This window comes from Chaetomium fimeti (genome assembly GCF_033439085.1).
Source record: "Chaetomium fimeti strain CBS 168.71 chromosome Unknown B0H64scaffold_7, whole genome shotgun sequence".
Taxonomy (NCBI): domain Eukaryota; kingdom Fungi; phylum Ascomycota; class Sordariomycetes; order Sordariales; family Chaetomiaceae; genus Chaetomium; species Chaetomium fimeti.
The window spans coordinates 152,735-175,568 of NW_026944335.1; the positions used below are offsets into that span (position 1 = coordinate 152,735).

The following is a 22,834-nucleotide window of genomic DNA, read 5'->3' on the forward strand; positions in this document are numbered from 1 at the left end:
GACCTGTTACCTATCAGATGTCTTGCGTGACGGCTCGGCAATTGACAGCCAAATGTTTCAAGCGAGCTCAGTTGTTGACAAACGCCGTAGCCCCTGACCCGCTCTTTAGCCGCCGCCCTCACATCTTGCGCGCGAAGATGTAAGGCTAGAAGCGGCAAACCGCCCGGATTTAGGTTTGGTGTGATCGATGATCCACATGGCACCCCTGGGTTCATCTTCCCGAGTTGCAGGGACAGGTCCGGCCGGGCCAAAGAAGAGGTCGCGCCGACTAATGTCAAGCCCCCTTTGTGATACGTTACACGATCAAGGGCGGCAAATCCCTCTATCTCAAACCGCAACATGCAGTGTGCAAACAGAACGGGTGATACTTGTTGGTTCCTCGGCCGTTAAGGCCACCCAGCTTTTCTGGGGATATTCGGGGAATGCGGCACAGATGACGAATGTTCGGGCAACCCCCTTGCAAGGTGTGTTGCGAAGTGGGAAGTATGTATGTAGAAGAGAACTTTGTCTTTGTGACTGATCAGATTCGTTTCCTCCTCTCAGTTATTTTGTTTCAGTTGGGGATTCTGGTCGAGTGATCTTTCTTAGGTGTTTGTTCTGAAGGTGAGATCCCCTCCCCCTTTACCACCCTGGATCTGTTTCTGTTCCGGGCGCCCGGGATCGGCCTCGTGGCTTTGGGCCTCCTTTTCAGATTCACAGCCCTTCTTATATAAGAGACCGGAGGTAATCTCTATTTTAAACTTTGGTTGTCTGAACTGACCTCGTTTACAGGGCTCCACACCTCCTATTCTTCAGTTTCACCACCTTTAAATTCTAGCCACTCCTTCGAACGCTCTCGTGGAAACCTTTTTAGATACCCATTCCTTCGTTTCCGTTTCTTTTAGAAAAGAAACATAAGTTCTTCCCTAGAGGACAGTCATTCCTTCGTTTACACTTCATTTTCACGGTCTTTTTTTATTTCTATTTTTATTGCTTTCTTTCGCCCGAGGGCTGGCCGGTGCAATCTGTAATACATGATGCACTCCCCTCTTCTTTTCGCGCTCGGTCTGGTGACCAGCTTCGCCTCTCTTTCAGAAGCACATACTACCTTTACCACGCTTTTCGTCGACGATGTAAACCAGGGTGATGGTACCTGCATCCGCATGGCGAAGGAGGGCAACCTTGCCACCCATCCTATTGCAGGTGGCCTCGACGCCGAAGACATGGCTTGTGGTACGTCAGCGAGCCTTTCCTCACGAGTCCTTCTTGCCATCTAACACGCATTCTCAGGACGGGACGGACAAAACGCCGTGGCTTTCTCGTGCCCGGCCCCGGCCGGCGCCAAGCTGACCCTCGAGTTTCGCGAGTGGGCCGACGCAGCGCAGCCCGGGTCCATCGACCCATCCCATGTCGGCCCCATGGCCATCTACCTCAAGCATGTTTCCGACATGCAATCCGACCCGGCCGCGGGGGAGGGCTGGTTCAAGATCTGGGCCGAGGGGTTCGACACGGCGGCCGGGAAGTGGGCGACGGAGAAGCTCATCGACAACAACGGCCTGCTGAGCATCAACCTACCCCCCGGCTTACCCACGGGCTCCTACCTCGCGCGGCACGAGATCATCACGCTGCAGAACGTCACCAACGACAAGACGGACGCCCAGTTCTACGTCGGCTGCGCGCAGCTCGCCGTCGAGGGCGGCACCTCGGACTCGCCCATCCCCTCGGACAAGACCGTCTCCATCCCCGGCCACATCAGCGACCCGGCCGACCCGGGCCTGACCTTCAACGTCTACACCGAGGACGCATCCACCTACAAGGTCGTCGGGCCCGAGGTCTTCTTCCCCGGCGGCGGCGGCGGCGACGCCAACGCCCGACGGCAGGTGCAACAACGACAGAACACACCATCAGGCCTAGTCCCCCCAGACTGCCTCGTCAAGAACGCCAACTGGTGCGCATCCGCCCTGCCCAAATACAGCGACGAGACGGGGTGCTGGGCGGCGGCGGACGCGTGCTGGGAGCAGCTGGACGAGTGCTACGAGAGCGCGCCGCCGTCGGGCAGCAAGGGGTGCAAGGTATGGGAGGAGCAGATGTGCACCGTCGTCTCGGACGGGTGCGAGTCCGGCGACGTGCAGGGGCCGCCCGCGGCCGAGGGCCTCGGCGAGGATGTGAATGAGCCGATACCTGGTGGTAGGCTGCCTGACGCGGTCAATGGGGGTGGGCAGGCCGCGAAGGGCAGGAATAGGGTACGTCGCCGGGGGCTGCAGAGGAGGAGGGCGACATTCGCTTGAGTAGCGGTGTTGGCGTGATCGGCTTCTTTTGGGCGGGCGGCTTTCGTAGTGGTGACGGCCTGGTCGTCGGTTCAACCCTTACGGAGCATGTCCTGACATCGCTTTTCGCTTCTGATTTGGGCTCGGTCCCTTGCCTTGGTTCTTTTTACCTTCCTCCTGTGTGGCCGTTGACAAGGCCCAAAGAGCGGCCGAGTGGTACAAATAAGTGTGTATTATTATGCTCTATGTGCGATTGATCAGCCAACTCTGTTAAGCTCTATCACGAACCATCTTGACCAGCCTCGATATGCTTTTGCGAATAAACTGTAGTATCTCGATGACATCCGTAGGGCTCCGGAATAGTCTCCTCTTGTGGTAGCGATAGCGGCACAGATGTCCTCAAATCACATCTAGAATCCATCTTATTTCAAGTAAGCAGCTTCAAGATGTCGGCCATGCGCGTCTCCTTTGTCTTTTTCTGTTTGCCTTGCTTCTCCTGGAAAGCCTTGTTGACAAGCTCTCGCTTCTCTCCCTGGATGTCGAGCACCCGCTCTTCAACGGTGCCCTCCATGACCAGGCGCCAGACCGTTGTGGGCCGGGTCTGACCCAAACGGTGGACACGGTCAACGGCCTGGTCCTCGATGGCCGGGGCCCACCAGCTGTCAGCAAGAACGACGGTGTCAGCTGAGACCAGGTTCAATCCCACACTGCACACGCTTAGACTGGCGAGCATGATACGAGTAGCGGGGTCGTGATCGAGAGCGTGAATAGCGGCATCGCGTTTGGACGTGTTCATGCTACCGTCGATTCGGGTATAGGTGTACCCTGCCTCTTCCAACTGCCGCTGGATGACGGTCAAGAACGACGTCCACTGAGAGAAGATGATGACTTTGGATCCGTCGTTTTTCAGAGTAGCCTGGAGAATTTTGAGCAGTGCTTCCGTCTTGGAGCTCTTTGTCTCTTGGTCGAGGCCCGCCTCTTCCTCCTGGGCCGAGTGTTCGGGTGCCGGCTCGACTAGCTTGTCCTCGGCTAGCTCGGCGCGGCACATGGGACACTTGTGCTGTATCTCAATCACCTTGGAGATACAGGCGCGACAAAAAGAATGTTTGCAGTGAGTTATGACGGGGTCCGTTAGGTTCTCCATGCAAACAGGGCATTCCTCTTGGCTTTCGATGATGAGCTGAAGTGCTTGTTGCAGGAGGACACGGTTCTCGTCATTGAGCGGGACAATGTCTTGCTCTTCAAGGAGCTTCATCAGATCGGCGATGCGCTCCTTGCATAGGGTCCAGTGGTTGCATCTGTGTTTGTTAGCCTTTACCTCCTGAAATGAATCAAGGGTACACACGTTTGGCGAAGGCGGAGCAACCTCTCGAGCACGCCTTGGAATCTGCCCTTTTGGCCCGATTTGGATTTGTCCTGGAAGTCCTGCAGAGCGCCTTGAGCCTCGGAACTGTCAAACGTTAGCAGGGTCCCAAGAGCCGCCGGTTTGTGCAATGTGCGTACAGCAAAGCCTCGTATTTCTTCTTTTCGTCCGCCCAAAAGGTAATGCGGTGGATGTATTCGGTCTTGGCCGGAAGCTTAAGGTCGATGAACTTCATGTCCTTCCGACGACGGAGGCAGACATCCTTCATGAGGGACTGCAAGAGCGCCTCGGCCCGGGTTTCTCCCAGTGCCAGCGGCCGTGCTATGACGGCGTTGAAAATATCAGACTGCTCAATGCCGCCTGTAATATGGAGGAACTTGACAAGGGAGTGAAGATCCTTGATATTGTTGACGCTGGATGTTTCGGTTAGTTAAAGCACAAGGCGGGCCATGTTTCAAGCTTACATCGGAGTTCCTGTTAGAACCCATCTTGATTGCGCCTTCAGCTTGCAGGCCGCCTCGGCCGCCTTCGTTTTGGCGTTGCGGATGGTGTGGCCCTCGTCCAGAACAACCCGGCGCCAGTCGAGCTTGGTCAGAGGGCCGCCTGTCGCTGCCTCACTGCTGAGGGTGCCGTAGCTTGTGACGACGACCCCAAATTTCTTCAAAGACTTAGCGGAAGTCTGTCGAGAAGTTCCGTGATAGATGAGCACTTCAGGCAGATGTTCATCAGACACGTGGCGCTTGATTTGTTGTTCCCAGTTGCTCATCACACCAACTGGCGCAACGATGAGTGTGCTCCCCGGCCCACCGGTCATAATCAGACTGATGATCTGAAGCGTCTTGCCGAGGCCCATGTCGTCGGCTAGGATGCCGCCAGAGAGGAGTTTGGGAGGGGCTGCAACGGTGAAGTTGGTGGCAATGTTGACAAATCGGCCTTTGGCATCGCGCTTCCAAAGCTGGACAGACTCTGGGGAGCCTGGCTCCGGAAACACCGGGCTCTCTTTCGCCGTGAGCCACGCAAGACCTTGGAGTTGGTACGGCAGCAGCTTGGCGCACACTTTGTCGGGTTGTTCCGCCTGGGGCATTTCGGAGAGCTGGTCTTCATCCATGGCCAACGTCTGGGCAATATCCCCACCGGCACGGAAGTTGACAGCTTGGCTGGTCTGGGCCAACTGCGCTAGAGAAACCTCTGGCTCGGCGGGTGCAAATCCAGCAGTACTTCTACCGCCCTTCAAACCCATAGTTTTCCGTTGCTGCTCGTTATCCTTTCGGGTTTGCTTGAGCTGCGTGGCCTTAACAAGCTTGTCGCTCTTCAGACGCTCCTCTAGGCCAGCCCGGCCGAGGGCGTCGGCGGTTCCATAGAAGTACATGCGAATGGGGCATTCATAGAAGCCCTTCTCGCCACTGAGTATAGCTTCAATAGTGATTTCTTTGTTATCCTGAGAGTAGTGAGCACTTCCGCAACCGGGTGAAGATATTTACCACATGGACATACCAGGTATGGGGCGAGTTTTGCGGCTACTGTTCTCGGGATATGCCCGATCTGTCTTCCGAGTACATTGTCCACCCGAATTGCATTTGGGTCATACTAACGACCTAGGAGTTAGCCAGTCGAGACAAGGCCGGCACTGAGACATGGTAAAACGTACCTGATTAGAGGGCTCTCTCTTACAAATCACCACCTCCCCACCCGTGGCCATGCCATTATAATATCTGACACCCACAATTTTGCCGTCTGCAGAGTGTCAGTCCTGCTATGTCTCAGCATAAACAATGCAAACAAAAACATACCGAAGGAGCCATACAACTCCCGCTGGGGCCCATCGTCACTCTGAGTGAGATCCTGCGTTGAGGGTTCTGGCTCATCGTTTTCAGGGTTGTTTTGAGTCGAATTCGGTACCGAGGTTGCACTCGAAGATGGTTGACCTAACCCCGGCGCAGCGGGCTGTAAGTTGTGCGACGATGAAGTATTCCGCGGTGACTTGGCTGGTCGGGTGTTTTGGCCACCACCGGTCAAGTCGATGACCTCAAGGGGCCGTTTGGTTTGACGCGGCATTGGGGCCAAGTAGAGTTGAGGTCAAAATGTAATACAAAGTACCACCCAGTAAATCCGGCAGCAGTTTTTGCAATTAGAGAGTCCAAATTTAATGAATTACAAGTATGCGTCCCGCAACGATGCATGGAGTGGGAACTTTGATGAAGCGTGGTCCGTGGATTGGTCGAGAACCTGGAAGTTGCGAGTTGAATTCATGGCCGAAATGGGAAAGAGGAACGCGAAACCCTGGTCGAGCGATGCGTGCGCACGTGAGTAGACAACCCTAACCCGACCACACAGAACACCCCGTGACACCCTCTCACCCTCTACCATGACATACAACCCGGCCATCACAACTCTCACCAACAACAATTAATTAAGCACAATCTTTGTACCGAATACGCAAGTGATAAACGCCCCGGATAACCCCCGGTCGTTGCGATTCAGGCACTTTTTACGTGGGGGTGACGCGGGGCGGGAAGCCATCTTTCTGGGATTACGAGCCCAATCCGACGCTGTTCCATCCTCCGGTTGGTGTTATCAAGAGGAAGGACCAAGTAATCCTCGGCAAGGACGATATCTTCTTGTGAATGGGAGAATGGTTCAATGATCTTCCCCTTCTTTACCGATCCGGGCAGCCCCGCGAGCCACGAGAGCTTGGCTATGTAACGCCGCGCTGACACAACGTATATACGGTAGTTAGATGGTGCGGACTAACGGGTCCCAAGATCGGGTGTGAGATTTTGGTGCTATAAAAAAGGAGGGGATGGTGATTGCAAGTTTCCTGACGCCCACTTGGTCTCCTAGACTGTTTCTACGCTCAGCTCAGCATTGCTCAACATGCCGAAGACCGAGGAGTACCAGTTCCGACCGCTGGGCTGGGAGAACGACCCAGAAGTGGAGAGGCTGAGGTTCTCCAGTCTCGACTATCTCGCTGCGTGTACTTACAACAGCTACGCCTTATTTTTTAAATTGGAAGATGAAGAGAGGCCCGGAACTCTTGCTGCCCTGAAGGAGGGCTTGGAGAGAACGCTCGCGCAATGCAGGCAGTTAGTCGGAACGATCGAGAAGAACGACGACGACGATGACCATTCCTTCGTCAAGAAGCGAGATAGCACTGTCAGGCTCGTTGTCAAGTACTTCGAGGCAGAAGACAACGTCCCGTCCATGTCCGAGATCGAGAAGGCTCACTTTGCTTCGTCCTCCCTCGGAGATACCGGCCGTTTTGTTGTCGAGGGAATGACATACGGCGAGAAGCCTGAGTGTTTTCCGAGTGCGAAGCCCGTTGTGTCGGCATACCAGGCCAATTTTATTCCCGGCGGGTTCCTTTTTATGATCAACCTCCACCACTACGCCAACGATGTGATGGGATGGGCCAACTTCGTGTACCAGCTAGCCGACAACTGCAATTCCATCGTCAACAAGACCGCGCCCCCCTCGTGGGACCCTGCGAATTTAGATGCAAGCCGTTTCACTGCATCCGAATTTCCTTCCGAGTCAAAAGTTGATGGCCCCACGTCCCCGGAACGCCATCCTCTGCTGCGCGAACACGCTGCGCTCTTATTCCACCTCCCCAAGAGCAAGGCTAAAGAGCTGAAGGGGCTCGCTACGCGGGCTGGAGAAGGCCAGATGGTCCCTTGGGTTTCGACTTATGATGCCTTTTCGGCCCTCCTATGGCGTGTCATTACCCGGCACCGCGCCACACTCTACAACTCATCTCCAGATGAAACGCCCATCTTCATTGAAGGAATCAACATGCGGACTCGAACAGACCCGCCCGTGGCCAACAGGCTGCAGCGTAACTTGTTCTGGGCTGCAGTCTCTGCGAACTACCCAAATCCACTCGCTATCAAGGAGATTGCCTCTCTGGGAGACGTCGTCCCTCTCTCCCTTTTGGCGAGTAAGATCCGTACCATGACGAACAGCATGGACCAAGCGGGGCTCGACAAGGCTCTTGCCATGCTGGCTCCCGTCCGCGACAAGACCTGCCTATTTTCGAGGGTTGACTCGTTCCCGCCCCTGACGGTGGTCATAACCGACTGGCGCCTAGCTGCCGTGTGCGAGAAGGCCGATTTCGGTTTCGGTCGGCCATCCGCTTTCCGGCATTTCCTCGATGCCGTATCCGAGGGGTTGATTACCGTCTACCCGCCTCGTATGTTTGGTAGCGACACCGACGAGGGCTGCGAATTCGTAGTCACGATGGAGAACGAGATTGTTGAGGCGGTTTTAGATGATTCGGACCTGAAGAAGTATTTCGAGTTCAGGGGGTATGAGGTGAAAAGGGCGGCGAAGACCTCGCCGGAATCCGCGTGAATGGGGAACCGAGGACTTGGAACGACAAAAGATTTATGTAAAAGTATTACTAACAGTTACAGTTCAAATTACAAACTTCCCACCAGTTGCCATTACCGTCCTCCATTCTGCAAAGTCCAACTTAACCATCCGCTTGCTTAGCCACCCAATACACCACCCAGCAGTCCACCGCCACCCTTCTTACCGCTCTTCAAGCTCTTGCTAAAGGACCCAAGACCAAGGCTCTCAAGGACACGGTTTAGGCCAAGGGTTCCAAGAATACCATCGACAAGGCCACCAAGTCCGAGTCCACTCAGCTATTCAACAGTCAGTATCCACGTTTCTCGCCGAACCCTGCCCACGTGATACTTACCAGTCTACCCACGAGGTTGAGAACGCCAGCCAACAACAAGCCAACAGCCGCCAAGATCTGGAACAGCGGCTCATTCAACAAGCCCCAGAGCGGGTTCAGCTCCTTCTTCGCATGCGGCATGTCCTCGAGCTTGCGCTTGGCATTGTCGATGCACTGCGTCACGTCGCCGGTGAGGTCCTTGAGGACCTCGGCAAGGTGGTACTCCTCGGGCGTGGCCTCGCGGGCGGCCGTCTTGTGCTTGGCGTTGGCCGAGATGCGGCCCTCGGGGTCGAGACCCTTGATGATGCCCTTGGCTTCGTTGAGGATGCGCCCGCCTTCCTCGATTAGCGGCCGCACTTCCTGCACGAGTGCCTCCTCGTCGCGCTCGTCTTCGGGGGTGCGCTCGGCTTTGTCGATTTTCTGTGTTCGGTGTTAGTAAGGGTCGGGATAGGGGTAGATTTTCCTTGGGGTAACCTGCCTCGGTGATCAGCTTGCAGATGGGGCGGATGCTGTCGAGACACTGCTCAATGCAGACGGACATCTGCACGGCCAGCTTCTTGTCCCGCTCGGCCTGTTCGCGCTTCTCCTTTTCCTCCGGGGACTCCTCCTTGGGTTCCTCGGGGATGTCCTCGAGGAGCGAGCAGTGGCCGATGATATTGCCTTTGTAGTCGACAACGTCTCCGTCGTCGTCAATATCCTTGCCGGAGCAGATGGTGAGCGTGCCAGAGGTGAGCTTGCCGATCAGGTTGCCGTCTTCGTCGACGACGTTGCCCTCCCGGTTGACGCGGCGGCCAGACATGGGGTTCTTCTTGTGCTCCACCTGCTCGGGCTCCCAGCGTTCGGCCTTGCCCACCGTGTTGCCGTTCTTGTCGAGGATGTCGCCATCCTCATCGACGGCGCGGCCGAACAAAATCTTGCCATCTCCACTGATCAGTCTGCCGACGATATCCCCGGCCGGCGTGACGATGGTCCCATCCTTGGCAACAGTGCAGCCCTGGAGCTCAGCGAAGGGGCCTTCCTTCAAGCCCTCACGCTCGCCCTCGGGGACAAGCTCAGCCCTGCCGAGGATATCGCCGCTCTCGCTAAGGATATTGCCCTTCTTGTCGCACATACGGCCAACCATCCTCTTCACATCGCCCTCCACAACCCTGCCAAAGATGGTCCCGTTCCCATCCACCACATTACCCGCCTTGTTGACGCGCTTCCCAGCCAGAACCGACTTATCAACCTCGGGCTCCGGCTCCGGCTCCGCCTCGGGCTCCGGCTCCCAACGCTCAGCCTTCCCAACCACATTCCCAGCCCTATCCAAGATATCCCCATCCGCATCCACAGCCTTGCCGCGCAGGACACGGACCTCGCCCTCGACCACCCTACCCACAACCTCCCCCCCATCCGTAACCACCATCCCGTCCTTATCAACCACCGCATCGGGGAAACTCTCAAACGGCGCCGGCTCGCGCAGCATCTCGTCGCGCTCGCTGTCGGGGATGACCTCGGCGCGGCCGACCACCTTGCCGCCGCTGCTCCAGACGGCGCCGTTCTCGTCCACCTTGTTGCCCACCAGGTGCCGGACCTCGCCCTCGACCACGCGCCCGACGACGGTGCCGTCGCGCGACACGACGTTGCCGCCCTTGTTGACGGTGCCGTCTTTGAGGATGCTGAGGTCGGGCTGGGGTTGCTCCTCTTCGGGTTGGGGTTTCTCCTCTTCGGCGGGTTCGGCTTCGGCGGGGGGTTGTGGCTCTTCGAGGGTTTCGGCCGCGGCTGGTTCCTCTTCGCCGGTTTTGGCGGTGGGTTGTTCCTCTTCGCCAGCTAAGGTGGCAGCTGGTTCCTCTTCGCCCTCGGCGGGCTTCTCCTGGGGCTCGAGGGCTGCTTTGTCCTCGGCGGCGGGAATCTCTTCCTCTTTTCCTGTCTGCACCTCCTCCTTGGGTTCGACTGGGGCATGGCTGGTTTCCTCTGAAACCTCGGGCTCCGGGGCCTTCTGCTCCTCCCCTCCTTGGGACCAGAAGGAGCCAATCTTGGGGATGGTCAATTTGCTCCGGGCTGCCTGGAGGAACGAGTTGCGCGCGGCGTCGGTTGGCTGATTCTCCGAGGCTTGATCAAACGCCTGTTTGGCCTTCTCGGTGAGCGATGCGTCGGTCGCAGCTTCAGCGGGGGCTTCGACATCCTCGCCGGTCTCTGCTTTGGACTCTTGTTGCTCAGACTGCTGCTCCACCCCGGCGGCAGAATCGCCTTCTTTGACCGTCTTCTTCTCCTCCTCCCCCTGAGTGCCCACTTCCTGGCTCTCTTCGGTCTCGCCGACAGGCTGCGGCTCCACGTCTTTCATCTTGATCGGCTCATGCTGCTGTTCCTCTTCCTCCTGGCCCTCCCGCGTCTCTCGGGGCCTCGTCTGGGGGCCTCGGTGAGTATAGTCGCCGCTCTGGGACCACTCGCCCGAGCTGCCGCCGTTGAAGCCTCCGTACTCTGGCACGGCTGGCGGCGAGCGCGGTTCCGCGGCAGTCGGGTCCTGGGTCTGGTTTGTGTCGCCCAGCTCGCCCTTGTTGCAGGGCCAGGAGCCGGGCGGCTCAGTCTTGTGGGCGATGTTGCTCATTGTGGAGAATTGTTGTCTTCAAAGGGTAGGATGTCAAGGGGTAAGATGTGAAATGGGGCTAGTATTGGTATTGGAGAAGTCGTTTGTTGATCTTGGTATGTTCAGTTGATGTTACTCGTGTAGATCTGATGTCTCCTAGGCTACAGGAACCGTTTTCCTTTGAGGGTTCCTCCAATCATTTAACCTTTTTATGCATATCCCATCTCTCCTTGTTAACTAGACGAACTGACGACATATGAGATGACAACTCTCGCATGAAGACCTGGCTTCCCCCCAACGTCATTCAGAGGAACCTACGTCAGGGAGTGAGGAACCCACCGGGGCGCCCGCGTGCTCATTGGGTAATTGCTCTGTATCTCTTTCGATAAGCGTTTCGATCTCGAGCGTTCATGCCTCCAGCTTCTTCAGCTGGAGCCGCTCTTGATCCACGGGACCCTTGAGTCTAAAGTTGCCACCCCGGGACGGGATGACTTCATCTCTCTCTCCGTCCCAATAGGAACACGCGAGATTTCTTGCATAAAGATGGGCACACCGCTCAGCCACGTACTGGTGAAGGGAACATGCCTGTAGAATTCTCCGAATGCCTTGTTCCAAGTTGTGGCTTCAATAGTTGACCAGTTGTGGCTTGGTGGGTGGCTGGCAGATCGGGGTCCGGGGAAGCACGGAACCAAAGTGATACGTACGTACCCTGGGCCGGGTGGGAGACTGGGAAGGGATTAGAACCAGGTTTTGCTTCGAAATTGCATGCGCCTAGTGCGTGCTAACCTCGAGTATCTTCTCCGTTTTGACTCGTTCGACCGTTTCGTTATGTGGTACTACGGATACTACTTTCCTAGGAAAGGGGGGAAGACACATACCCAAACCCACTGGCTAGCTACAAGGGGACTGATGGGTCAGGATGACTCGGACGGCCGATTCCGTTGAGACGTCATCCTGGGCCGGTATGGCTTGACTGTGGCTCTCTAGGCCTCTTTGTGTGGCTCAAAAACCTGCTTTTGTCGGGTTGGCCTCCAGTGATCTCTCCTCCCACACACACCACACCTCCGCTGTGCCACAGCACCCCAGACTAGATCATCCCAGGCTGGGCCGGGCTGGCTTATCAATGCTTGTGAAGTGGGGGGTGTATACTAGTGCATTTAGGCTCGGAAAATTGCTCCTATCAATGGTCTATTATACAAAGAATCTCGATCTAAACTGCGCGATGCCCGTTGGGACTGAGGGGCATGCGAGGCTACGGCGATCCTGAACTCCCTATACCGTTTTCCAACCGGGCCCGTCCGTCAACTCCTCGATTAGCCGCTCATGATAACCCTGGACATGGTATTGCCGCTGAAATTCCGTCATTCCCCTCACTTCCACGACTACGAAAACGAGATGTGTGGTGTGGTCTGCTGACCATTGAACACGGTGGGAATTCGGATGGTCAGCTGGATCCCCTCCCTCGTGGACTTGACATCCAAGAAAATATCAGACGGGCTCTCGTTGGGGTTCTCCTTCCGCCACGCTTCCGCATTCTGTCTCCTCTCCTCTTCCGTTCTTCTCGGCTTAGGCTGACTCTCATCACTAGGAGTCGATTGTGACTGGGGTTGCGCCTGCTCCTCCGCTTGCTGAGGCGGCGTTGGCGTCGGGGTCGGAGCAGTCGACCGCTGCTGAGGCGCCGTCTCTTCTTCGGTCTGCTGCGCGCGCTCTCGAGCCTCCTTTTCCTCCTTTTCCTTGCGGTGTAGCGGGTTGTTGTTATCGTGGAAGGTGCCGACGACATTCCCGCCCGCGTCGAGGATGTTCCCCGCGTGGTCGACCATGAGGGAGCTCGTGGAGCGCCCCATCACGTCAAACAGGCTCCGTGGTGGTGCCGTGGGCGGCGGCCGATCCTTCGGCCACTCGATGTCGGCGACATATCCCAGGAGCTCGCCGTCATCGCCGAGGATGCCGCCTTGGGCGTTGGACACCCGCCGCCCGACCATCGAGGGCAGGTCACCGGCGGCGTGCGCTAGGACCTGCCCTGTCTCTTCGTCTATGACATCGCCGTCTTCATCGATCAGTTTCCCGACGAGAAGCGCGCCAATGGACGGCGGAAGCTCTGGGCGGTCCGTGGCGGATATTTGGATTCCCGGTGAGAGTTTTGGTGAGATGCTGCCTATCCTCGGGATGGGGGCGACGTAGGCAGGGCTCTTTGGCCGTTTGGGCGTATCTCCCTTCCGGGCGTCGTTCTCGCTTCCCCCCTCGCTATCGATCACTGGTGCTTCCTCTCCTTCATATTGTGTAGGCGGTGACCGAGACCCATGTTCGGACTGAGATTTGGATGTCATGGTTGCTGGATGACTACCTATTGAGCTTCTTCCTCTATCTGAATCCGTTTCAATTCTTAGAGGACTTTTCTTCTGTTCCTGTTGTTCTCTAAAGAACTTTGTTGCGCTCTGTGGAGTTGAGCTTACCCCAGCTTGGTGCGCTGACTCGGCTGAGTCGCCAGAATCAAGGCGGGTAAGGATCGATGGGTAACGATCAGATTCTGGAACCTCTGCTAGATCCAAGCTTGTCTCTCCAGGGTGTTGTAGTGGTGTGGATGCGAGATGGTGTGGGAGAGAGAAAGGGGGGAGGAATGACGTCATCGGGGTTGAAGGAGAGAGTTGGGACGATTGATGCAGGGATTTTGAGTTTGCTATTATCAGGAACAGACGACTACGGCATCCCTGCTAAACAAAATCAGGAGAAGATGGATACGCAGGCTCAACATGTAGACAGGTATGAGGGCGGCCTGAATAGCGATGACTTAACTTGTCCGTCTCCGAGCCGTCTTGGGGGTCTCGGTCTGCAGGGGCGGTTTATGCATGACATCAGTGGTGTGGTTCGTGTTCTGCGAGGGCTCAGGGGTGACGACAAGGAATTTTGCCCTGAAGAATGCAGGTGCTTGGCGAAGTATCGGAGTTCTCCCCCGTGTCGGGATTGCGCGTCTCGGGCGCCAAGTGAGCTGACTTGCATGTTATCCAAGATGAAGCATGAAATTTGTTGGACTCGGTTGGTCGTGTTATCGCCAATACGAAGAGCTTTATGCGGATCTGCACTATACATAGACCTTTCCTTCGTCGGTGGGCGACAATGCAACTGTGTAAGTTGGAATTGAGTTTTGGACCACAGAAAGCCCCTGGCTGGTTCCAACGGCGCGCACGAGCCACAGGGCCTGGGACCTCCCCTGACTGTGGGGACACCCATGTCAATGTAAAAACGGACTGAAACGGACCGCCCAGACTTACACAGCACACACAGTACACCGCGAGGTTGTCCTTGAAGAGGAATGAGTGACGAGTGAAAACGATGAAATTATCGGTGATAACTCTGGTACAGCGAATTATGGCCTTGAAACTCTAATATATGGCCAAAATCTGATGATGCCCGGCCGCCAACTAACATTAACATGGACCCATTTCCCCTTAACAATTAAACGCAAAATCCCAAACTGCCGTTATCCCGTTTCCCGAACCGGATTCTGGTACACGAACGATATGGTCCTTGAAGAGTCCTCTTGAACTCTTGAGGTGGGCTCTAGTTGCTTCAGTTCCTAAGGAATTAGCCCTTATACCTGTCCGCAAACCGCAAATCCCCAAGAGCGACAACAGCAACGACAACAATGACAACATCCCCCTCCCTGAAACGGAACGGTGCTCAAAAGTGGGACCCCCGAGAGCTGAGTGTCGCCGGCTCAGGTTTCTCTACATCGTCCTTTAGCCTTTGTAAGAGACGTGATTCGGACATAGGAAAGCACTCGGGAGAGGGTGTGAAGTCGCGGTGATGGTGCTGGATGACACTTGTTCTAAAAGCTGAAGCACGCGTCGGCATTTCAAGCGTGGAAGTTTGCTTGCATGGCTGACGCTTGAGAGACATGAAAGGGGAGAGGGGAGAGGCAAAAAGAAAGCAAAAAAGAAGAACAAATAGACACATACAAGAGAGCAAGCTCCAGATCACCATGGATCTTCGCCTTGAGAGTGATCTCAATGTCGAGGTTGAGATCCAACCTGAGCCGGAGGGTGTCGCTCTTGCCACCGTCTCCTCCCCCTTGGTTTTGGACGGCGTCACCCGCCACGCCGCCTAACGCGCCCGTTGCCGAGTTGACGAGGCCGCCTGCTGTGTTCTGGACATTGTCGAGGGCAAGGTTGTCGAGAGGGCCTTGGCCGCCCTTCTTCTGCCGCTGGTTGCGCTTCCTCCGGGGCGGCGGGGACTGGTACTCCTCCGACTCTTCGCCTTCGGATTCGTATGTCTGTTGCTGGCGCCGGGGCTTCTTCTCCTCTGCACCGCTGTGGGATGCCATTGTGAAAGCTTTGTTGTGCGTGAAGGAATTAAAGGATGGAGTAAGGTGATGTTGCTGTGACTCTAAGGGTCTTCGTCAATCTGGAATCTTAATGCAATATAGGTAATGTGGATTTATGGTTGAGATGATGTGTCCAAAGGGTCCTGGGTCGTTGAGACGGTGGGTTATTAAAGACAGGATTTCGGTCTCCTTCGTCAGTGGCTAAAACCGGATCCCGAAGAGATGAACTATTTGATGAAGTCATCGGACGATTTGGGTCCTTCACCCCCGAGAGCCGGCTCCTTACCCAATAGCCAACAGGTCACCAACTATCCACACGGGCTGTGCCGGAACTCCAGCCAAGAGATTTGGATGCTGTTCCATGGTCCCATAGTGGCTGCATAAACTCTCATTTCAAGCATTATCGGTGCAGTAGTCGTCGACTTGCATATCAGGTCCACCCACTTACAACTCCGAGTCACGCAAGCATACTTCCCCTGAAAAACACCGGAAAAGGAGACCTCCTCGCAGAGAAAGCCAAGGAAAGTTCAAACACTGCCCACACCACCAGCGTCACAGAGTACATGTCTAGTCATGTTCAAGGCTTTTTTATCCATTTGCTCCTTTGACGTATCGGCTCTCCATGCCCAGCTGAAGCCGTCTCCTGAGCATGATGGGAATCCACTTTCGGGGACGCCGCGGCCTCTCCGTTTTTGTTTCCGTTTTCTTACTCCCTTCCTTCCCCCGCCCCCCACCCCCGCTAAATGCTCCATCTCGATCCAAGGCAACTGCCCACTTTTTGTTGTCCAACTGCACGGCCACAAACTGGAACGAGTCCCCTTCCAAGGTCAACCACTGCTCGTCATCGCTCCAAAACCAAGGTCCGACCGTGTGTCCACCCAGCGTGTCCTGTCGGCCCCCGTGCCGCACCATGTTGGTGTCCTTGTCGACAAAAAGCCAGTTGAGCATGGGCGGGTCGTCAGCGATGGTGCTGACCAGCCCGAGTTGTTTCGCCTCGGACGGGTATGTGAAGTAGTAACCCGTGAACTTGTGTCCCGGCATCGGGAAGGCGGGGTGGTCAATCCACAACTGCGAGTTTCGTTAGTACCTAGTCAGTTCCCAGTTCGGTTCATCGCACCTCCGCGAACGCTCTCCGAGACTTCGGAACACCGGGAGTTCGCAAAGCCGACAACTAGGACCCGGGATGCCCCCTTCAGTACTCACATTTCCATCTTTCAGTATGCACCAGCACTCGACCGGGCCCTGTCCATCAAGTGAAACGGTGGCTGTGAGGTGGAACTTGGCCTTCTCCTTGGCCGCCGCATCCGCCTTCTTCTGCGCGCTAAGGGCCTCGCAGACCCCAATGGTCGTTGGGATGCCCGCGATGACGAGCAGACCGATCGGCATGGCGAGTATACCGAATACGGGGTGGGCTGAAATGGTGTCTGGAGTGTTGTCTTCGGAGGCTAGGTATGCTCGTATGTCCATCGATGCATGACATGAAAACGTCCAACATACTTGTATACACTGGGCCCTCTCGCCACGGTCCCCCCGGTTGACCGTTCCCGGCCCGGTTTCTCAACGACCCCGACCCCGTTTCACAAGTCGTGTTTTTTTCTGGCCTGCCTCTTTGGCGTGATTGGCGGTCTCGATCACACCCTCCAGAAGGCTTGTTTTTCTTTTTTCGTCCCCGTAATTTGCTCGACTCGCAAGCCGTCCATGTAGGGATACGTCATTGGGCGTTGTGGCTTTGATACCGGCCAACTTCATCGTGGCCCTTAGTCCTCCGTTTTATGGAACATGGGAGGAAACGAGAATAGAAACGGTGTGGCTTGCCCACCCGGGCACCACTATGTCGTCACCAGGTTTGACAACAGTATTTTCGGCATGGGGAGAGTCGGCTGAGAAGCATGTTTTTTATGAGTTATGATGCAGGGTCTTCCAAGCCGTTGTTCATCCCTGGAAATTCTGTGTTGAAGTGGTTGTCTTTTAACTAGACCTCCACCGCCCGTCTTAACCATTTGTCTCATCCAAACTTCCTACAAAGAACACATACACCAGACGGATCGACGTACTTCACACCGCAAACATGTCATCGGTAGGACCCCTTACTGAAGCACACAAGACCCGTTGGCAACCATGTCGGCCTAACAATACATAGCCTCGGAGAAAGCAAAACCAGAAGGGCCCGGAGGAGCGGGAGGAGGAGCAACCACAGCATCGCGCCACCGCCGAAGACGACGCGGATGAGGACAACAACGATAACAATGACATTCGGCGGCGGAATGACGCCGAAGAAGGAGACGACTATGACGAGGAGGACCCCGAGGACGAGGAACAGCATGCGCTCGACGACGACTACCAGACGGGTGACGACCAAGACCAAGACCAGGACGAGGAGGACGAAGAGGACGGCGAGAACTATCCGCGTCCCAAGAAGCAAAAAGAAGAAGAGGCAGACGAGCACAGCCCTGCCCTCTCGCAGCCCCCAACACCCAAGGCTGATGAGAAGCCGCAACCCAAGTGGATGCAGAAGAAGAAGAAGCCGAAGCAAGCCCAAGACCAGCAAGTGGAGCGCCGCCGCCGCCGCCGCCGTAACCGTTATAGCGACGAGGAGACGGAGGACGAGGAGGACTATGATGACCAGATCGCCTACCAACAGCAGCAGCGCCAGCAGCAGATGCAAATGCAACAACAGCAACAACAAATGCAGCAACAGCAGGGCGACGGCGGTGGTAAGAACCCGCTCAAGCTCCGGCTGGACCTGAACTTGGAGATCGAGATCGAGCTCAAGGCGCATATCCACGGCGATTTGACGCTGGCTTTGCTGTACGTTGGCCCTGTTTTACCCCTTTTTCTCCATCCCCCTTTCTCCTCCAGCCTCGGTGGGCCGGTTTCACTCGCCTATCGCCTACTTGCCAGTGCAAGCCTGGCACCTTCGTTTCACCTTACCGTCCCCCCCCCCCCCCAACACACCAAAAAGCTTTTAAACGGAGGCTTATTTTCCGATCGACGACGTAGTAACTGAGCAATTATTGAGAGAATAGCACGGGCTAACCATGGCGTTCTTGGCTTCGTTCGCTGCCTCTCAGGGATGGCATGTAATCAAATTATTTCATACTCTCTCATCGCACGCCCGCTACTACGGCACCGACAGCGGGTAACCGGAGAGTGGCCCCGGTGTTCACGATGCCACTAAACTTTGGACTCCTTGCTATTTTGGAGGTTGTCATGGACGGAAGGGATATGGGCTGGTTCTTTACACAATAACATTAGGTACTTAATCACATGTGGATGCGGGATGGCCAAGGGGTATTTCTCTCAGCGACCTAGCATGTTTTAGTTGTGGTTGCTTGCAGTTACATAGAGTTTCTTTATTATACTATTGATCTTATCATAATTTAATTGTATTTGCGATATTCGTCCTCTCCGAGCCGGCACGGTCTCAAGACTTCATAGCTTGCCCAGCGATCCCGGCTCGAGCCCGGCTCCCCGTCTTCCCCACCCCGATCTCCGGACCCACCCACTCCGCATTGCCGGGGCACCGGGATCTTACTGGGATTCAGGGACGTGGGCCGCCCGCGATCGGAGAGCAACCAATGTGCTCTGTCCATCGCCGCCACACCTCCGCCTCTGTTCCAGACCGTTGGCAGCCTCTTTCGTTTCGAGAACGCCACCGGAAGCAGCCCTACAATATCACTCGTCGGCGGGTTATTAAAAAAAAACCCTTCGAGCATCAGATCTGGTATCCCGGATTTCGGCTATCCTGCAACTTTTCAGTGGGGCCGGCTTGCCCCATGCAGCGAGATCGTGAGGTACCCCGCTTCATGCGAGCCAACGGCCGGACACAAGGGACAGTTGTTGTTTGCACACATGCCGAGACTTTCGTTCCAAACCCGACACAACAGCCTTCGAGCCATTGGTGAGCAAACAATTGGCAATCCGAATTGAGTGGCTTGTGATGGCTTGTGAAGACCTGCAGTAACCGATTATCCCCGGCCACCGACCTTCACCGTGTCACCATCTCAAACGAGGGCGTGCAACCTTGGAAGAGCAACCAGCCGACAATCGTGTGACTTAAGGAGATACGGGGAGGAAAAGGAAAGCCGTTATGCTGAGTTGAATCCCCTCCCATAAAAAGAAATAAAAAAATTCCCGTTCCATCCAATCTTCCACGGAAAACTCAGGCGGCACGGCGGCAAGGTCCAGACTCGCCTCGTGGTGGCTGGCCACGTCTTACTCAAAGCCGGCCAATTGATCTTCTCCCGCTTCCGACATCGCCACCAAAGATCATTCTGCAATCCGTGCACACCCTGTCACTGGGCTTTCAACCCCACAATCGAGAACCAAAAATTTGAGACCCAGCAGCGACTCATACCCAAACCGGCTCCGCCCGCGGCAACGCCTTTCTTCCCACATCGCCAGTGTCAAGAGCCGTGGAGCCATTGACTCTTCGCCTTCGGATGAGAGACTCTGCTTTCGGCGCGCAATTTTCACTGTAGCAGTCTCTGTCTGTTACTCTGCTTCTTTTTTCTTCTTGTTGTGTTTTATGGTATATTGAATTGTTTTTGGCCCTCTCCACTCCCCCCCCCCCCAGACACGATGCTCCGTCAGACATCGCGCGCCGCCCTCAAGGGCCTCGCCGAATCTCGGCCTGGTCAACAACGAACGCTCACGACCGCCCAAAGAGCCACAGCCGTGGCAGCACGGCGCAACAGCCCTACCAATGTTAGGAATCAATCGACAACGGCCGCCACAAAACCAACCGTGACGTACGTTTGCGCCCATGCCCCACGATCCCCCTCCTCCCCGTTGGTGACTCACCGATAAGGTTCAACCGACACTAACATGGCCTTTCCAACAGCGAGGCACGGCCGAAACCCAGCCCATCATTCAATGCTGCCACAAAGGATCGAAGCCATGTCCAGCCCCTCGTGAATCCGAAGAAGAGCGACGTCGACGAGTCGTATGTCAACCACAATGCCCTTGCAGTTCGTTGGGTCGCGTGTGACTAACACCGGCGCCGGATAGGTTCATTGGAAAGACTGGAGGAGAAATCTTCCACGAAATGATGCTGAGGCATGATGTAAAGCATATCTGTGCGTCTGCAGGAGCTCCTCGTACCGTAGCCCTTGGCTAATCCTTGGTGATCTAGTCGGCTACCCTGGCGGCGCCATTCTCCCGGTGTTCGATGCGATTTACAACTCCCCCCACTTCGGTTTCGTCCTTCCGAGGCACGAGCAGGGCGCCGGCCACATGGCCGAGGGTTATGCTCGTGCGTCAGGGAAGCCCGGTGTTGTGTTGGTGACATCTGGCCCCGGCGCCACCAACGTCGTCACCCCGATGGCCGATGCGCTTGCAGATGGCACGCCAATGGTCGTGTTTACCGGCCAGGTCGTCACCTCCGCCATCGGAAGTGATGCCTTCCAAGAAGCCGACGTGATTGGCATCTCGCGGGCGTGCACCAAGTGGAACGTCATGGTCAAGAGCGTTGCCGAGCTCCCCCGGAGGATCAACGAGGCTTTCGAGATCGCCACCAGCGGCAGGCCCGGCCCTGTTCTTGTCGACCTTCCCAAGGACATCACCGCCGGCGTCCTCAGGCGAGCCATCCCCACCGAGTCCGCCATCCCAACGATGCCCAGCGCCGCTTCTCGTGCCGCCCTCGAGGTCAGCCGGAAGCAGCAGGATGTTTCCATCCGCCGCGTCGCCGAGCTCATCAACATCGCCAAGAAGCCCGTCATCTATGCTGGCCACGGTGTTATCTGCTCCAAGAACGGCCCGGCACTGCTCAGGACGCTGGCGGACAAGGCATCTCTTCCCGTCACGACCACCCTTCAAGGCCTCGGCGCTTTCGACGAGCTGGACGACAAGTCGCTGCACATGCTCGGCATGCACGGCTCCGCGTATGCCAACATGGCGATGCAAGAAGCCGACTTGATCATCGCCCTCGGCGCACGCTTCGATGACCGCGTGACCCTCAGCGTTGCTAAGTTTGCCCCGGCTGCCAAGGCCGCCGCCGCCGAGGGACGTGGAGGCATCATCCACTTTGAGATTCTGCCCAAGAATATCAACAAGGTTGTGCAAGCGACCGAGGCCATCGAGGGAGACATTAGCGCTAGCCTCGAAATGCTCCTGCCGCACGTCAAGTCCAAGTCGATGGCTGATAGGGAAGATTGGTTCAGCAAGATTAACGGGTGGAAGAAGAAGTGGCCCCTGTCCGACTACGAACGGGCGGAGCGCTCGGGCCTGATCAAGCCCCAGACCCTTATCGAGGAGCTGAGCAAGCTAACAGCTGAGCGGAAGAACGACACATATATCTCTACCGGTGTTGGCCAGCATCAAATGTGGGTTGCTCAGCACTTCCGCTGGCGGCACCCCCGGTCCATGATCACCTCCGGTGGTCTCGGAACCATGGGTTACGGCCTGCCGGCCGCCATCGGCGCCAAGGTGGCGAAGCCCGATTCGCTCGTCATCGACATTGACGGCGATGCCTCGTTCGCCATGACCCTGACCGAGCTGTCCACTGCTGCGCAGTTCAACATCGGCGTCAAGGTCATCATCCTCAACAACGAGGAGCAGGGCATGGTAACGCAATGGCAGAACCTGTTCTACGAGGATCGGTATTCGCACACCCACCAAAAGAACCCCGACTTCATGAAGCTGGCCGACGCCATGGGCGTGCAGCACAGGCGCCTCATCAAGCCCGAGGAGACCGTAGAGGCTCTCAAGTGGCTGATCGAGACCGACGGGCCGGCCGTGCTCGAGGTCGTGACCGACAAGAAGGTCCCTGTCCTTCCCATGGTCCCCGCTGGGTGTGGCCTGCACGAGTTCATCACCTGGGATAGTGGTAAGTGACTTTTTAGGATCACCCCAGCATCACGATGATTACATTGACTAACAAACACAACAGCCAAGGACAAGGTTAGGCGAGAGCGGATGCGGGAACGCACCGGCGGCCTTCACTCTTGATTGAGCATGTGCATGCGTTTCCGAGCCTAATTAGCCACTCGGGAGCGTCAAACCTTGACTTATTCCCCTTAATCGTCCGACTTTGTGTGATTTTTCCCACTTGTTTTTGCGGCACGGATCGGAAAATCTGGTTGTTGTTGTTGGCATTGAGCCACATTTTGCAATGCATCACGGGTCAGCAAAAGTTGGTTGCAGATCTGTTGTAGGATCTGGTTTTATTTCGCGAGGAGCCTGGGGGTAGGGCCTCGCTGTTTCGCCTTCCGCCGTGCCGGGGGGCTGTATATATTGCTTGGATGAATGGATACCATGTGGCTTTGAGCATTCGAGACATTGCTACGTCCAGTCCTGGTCCCTTTTTTGTTATCCGTGACTGACCATGCATGGTGTTGTCGCAGCGGTTGCAACGCCCCCTCGATGACTCACTTCCGGCGTGGGACAGGCAGACATGTCGTTGCAGCCGTACGACTGGACTGAGGGGCCGATGCAGTTTATATACCACATCCGGCCCCATGCCAGGATTGATAACACGTGTTGATATTTCTCCTCGTCGGTTATCTACCTATACACGGGGCTGCCAAAACAAGCCAGGCACAGAGAACCTTTACGACAGACCAGTCAAGGACGCCCAACCCAACCGCCGCGGGTGTTCCCCTGATGTGATACCACACCATCTCGACTGCTACAACGAGTAACCTTCCCCGCCCCCTTGCCC

At 56.1% G+C, this 22,834-nt stretch overlaps 9 protein-coding genes across 9 annotated transcripts; 4 read left to right on the top strand and 5 right to left on the bottom strand.

Annotated features, from left to right (window-relative positions):
- Window positions 1–527: 527 nt before the first annotated feature.
- On the top strand, window positions 528–2,472 carry B0H64DRAFT_434912 (glycoside hydrolase family 61 protein; the record flags this gene model as incomplete). The annotated part of the gene is made up of 4 exons (XM_062806109.1): window positions 528–723; window positions 772–1,212; window positions 1,270–2,222; window positions 2,443–2,472. The coding sequence occupies exons 2-4, from the start codon at window positions 1,014–1,016 to the stop codon at window positions 2,470–2,472; spliced, it is 1,182 nt and encodes a 393-aa protein (XP_062655597.1). The 5' UTR covers window positions 528–723; window positions 772–1,013.
- A 67-nt stretch (window positions 2,473–2,539) lies between these two features.
- Window positions 2,540–5,839, bottom strand: B0H64DRAFT_426302 (RAD5-like protein). The gene is made up of 7 exons (XM_062805726.1): window positions 5,400–5,839; window positions 5,258–5,343; window positions 5,104–5,196; window positions 4,074–5,047; window positions 3,750–4,022; window positions 3,592–3,696; window positions 2,540–3,544 (listed from the first exon to the last, which is right to left on the bottom strand). Exons 1-7 carry the CDS (start codon window positions 5,662–5,664, stop codon window positions 2,674–2,676), a joined length of 2,667 nt encoding a protein of 888 aa, XP_062655598.1. The 5' UTR covers window positions 5,665–5,839; the 3' UTR covers window positions 2,540–2,673.
- A 644-nt stretch (window positions 5,840–6,483) lies between these two features.
- Window positions 6,484–7,956, top strand: B0H64DRAFT_419457 (transferase; the record flags this gene model as incomplete). Its single annotated transcript, XM_062805385.1, has 1 exon — window positions 6,484–7,956. The coding sequence occupies one exon, from the start codon at window positions 6,484–6,486 to the stop codon at window positions 7,954–7,956; it is 1,473 nt and encodes a 490-aa protein (XP_062655599.1).
- Window positions 7,957–8,024: 68 nt separating this feature from the next.
- Window positions 8,025–11,175, bottom strand: B0H64DRAFT_220855 (uncharacterized protein). Its single transcript, XM_062799572.1, has 3 exons — window positions 8,766–11,175; window positions 8,309–8,707; window positions 8,025–8,252 (listed from the first exon to the last, which is right to left on the bottom strand). Exons 1-3 carry the CDS (start codon window positions 10,872–10,874, stop codon window positions 8,094–8,096), a joined length of 2,667 nt encoding a protein of 888 aa, XP_062655600.1. The 5' UTR covers window positions 10,875–11,175; the 3' UTR covers window positions 8,025–8,093.
- A 753-nt stretch (window positions 11,176–11,928) lies between these two features.
- B0H64DRAFT_405604 (uncharacterized protein) lies at window positions 11,929–13,958 on the bottom strand. The gene has a single exon (XM_062804459.1). It carries the CDS (start codon window positions 13,478–13,480, stop codon window positions 12,236–12,238), a length of 1,245 nt encoding a protein of 414 aa, XP_062655601.1. The 5' UTR covers window positions 13,481–13,958; the 3' UTR covers window positions 11,929–12,235.
- A 584-nt stretch (window positions 13,959–14,542) lies between these two features.
- B0H64DRAFT_405610 (uncharacterized protein) lies at window positions 14,543–15,437 on the bottom strand. The gene is made up of 2 exons (XM_062804460.1): window positions 14,810–15,437; window positions 14,543–14,686 (listed from the first exon to the last, which is right to left on the bottom strand). The coding sequence occupies exons 1-2, from the start codon at window positions 15,172–15,174 to the stop codon at window positions 14,680–14,682; spliced, it is 372 nt and encodes a 123-aa protein (XP_062655602.1). The 5' UTR covers window positions 15,175–15,437; the 3' UTR covers window positions 14,543–14,679.
- A 325-nt stretch (window positions 15,438–15,762) lies between these two features.
- On the bottom strand, window positions 15,763–16,560 carry B0H64DRAFT_419460 (uncharacterized protein; the record flags this gene model as incomplete). Its single annotated transcript, XM_062805386.1, has 2 exons — window positions 15,763–16,242; window positions 16,378–16,560. 2 exons carry the CDS (start codon window positions 16,558–16,560, stop codon window positions 15,763–15,765), a joined length of 663 nt encoding a protein of 220 aa, XP_062655603.1.
- A 524-nt stretch (window positions 16,561–17,084) lies between these two features.
- On the top strand, window positions 17,085–18,384 carry B0H64DRAFT_221136 (uncharacterized protein). Its single transcript, XM_062799576.1, has 3 exons — window positions 17,085–17,251; window positions 17,315–17,982; window positions 18,175–18,384. The coding sequence occupies exons 1-3, from the start codon at window positions 17,243–17,245 to the stop codon at window positions 18,179–18,181; spliced, it is 684 nt and encodes a 227-aa protein (XP_062655604.1). The 5' UTR covers window positions 17,085–17,242; the 3' UTR covers window positions 18,182–18,384.
- A 939-nt stretch (window positions 18,385–19,323) lies between these two features.
- On the top strand, window positions 19,324–22,230 carry B0H64DRAFT_221055 (thiamine diphosphate-binding protein). Its single transcript, XM_062799575.1, has 5 exons — window positions 19,324–19,925; window positions 20,018–20,119; window positions 20,185–20,252; window positions 20,309–22,000; window positions 22,064–22,230. Exons 1-5 carry the CDS (start codon window positions 19,756–19,758, stop codon window positions 22,120–22,122), a joined length of 2,091 nt encoding a protein of 696 aa, XP_062655605.1. The 5' UTR covers window positions 19,324–19,755; the 3' UTR covers window positions 22,123–22,230.
- The last annotated feature ends 604 nt before the right edge of the window (window positions 22,231–22,834 follow it).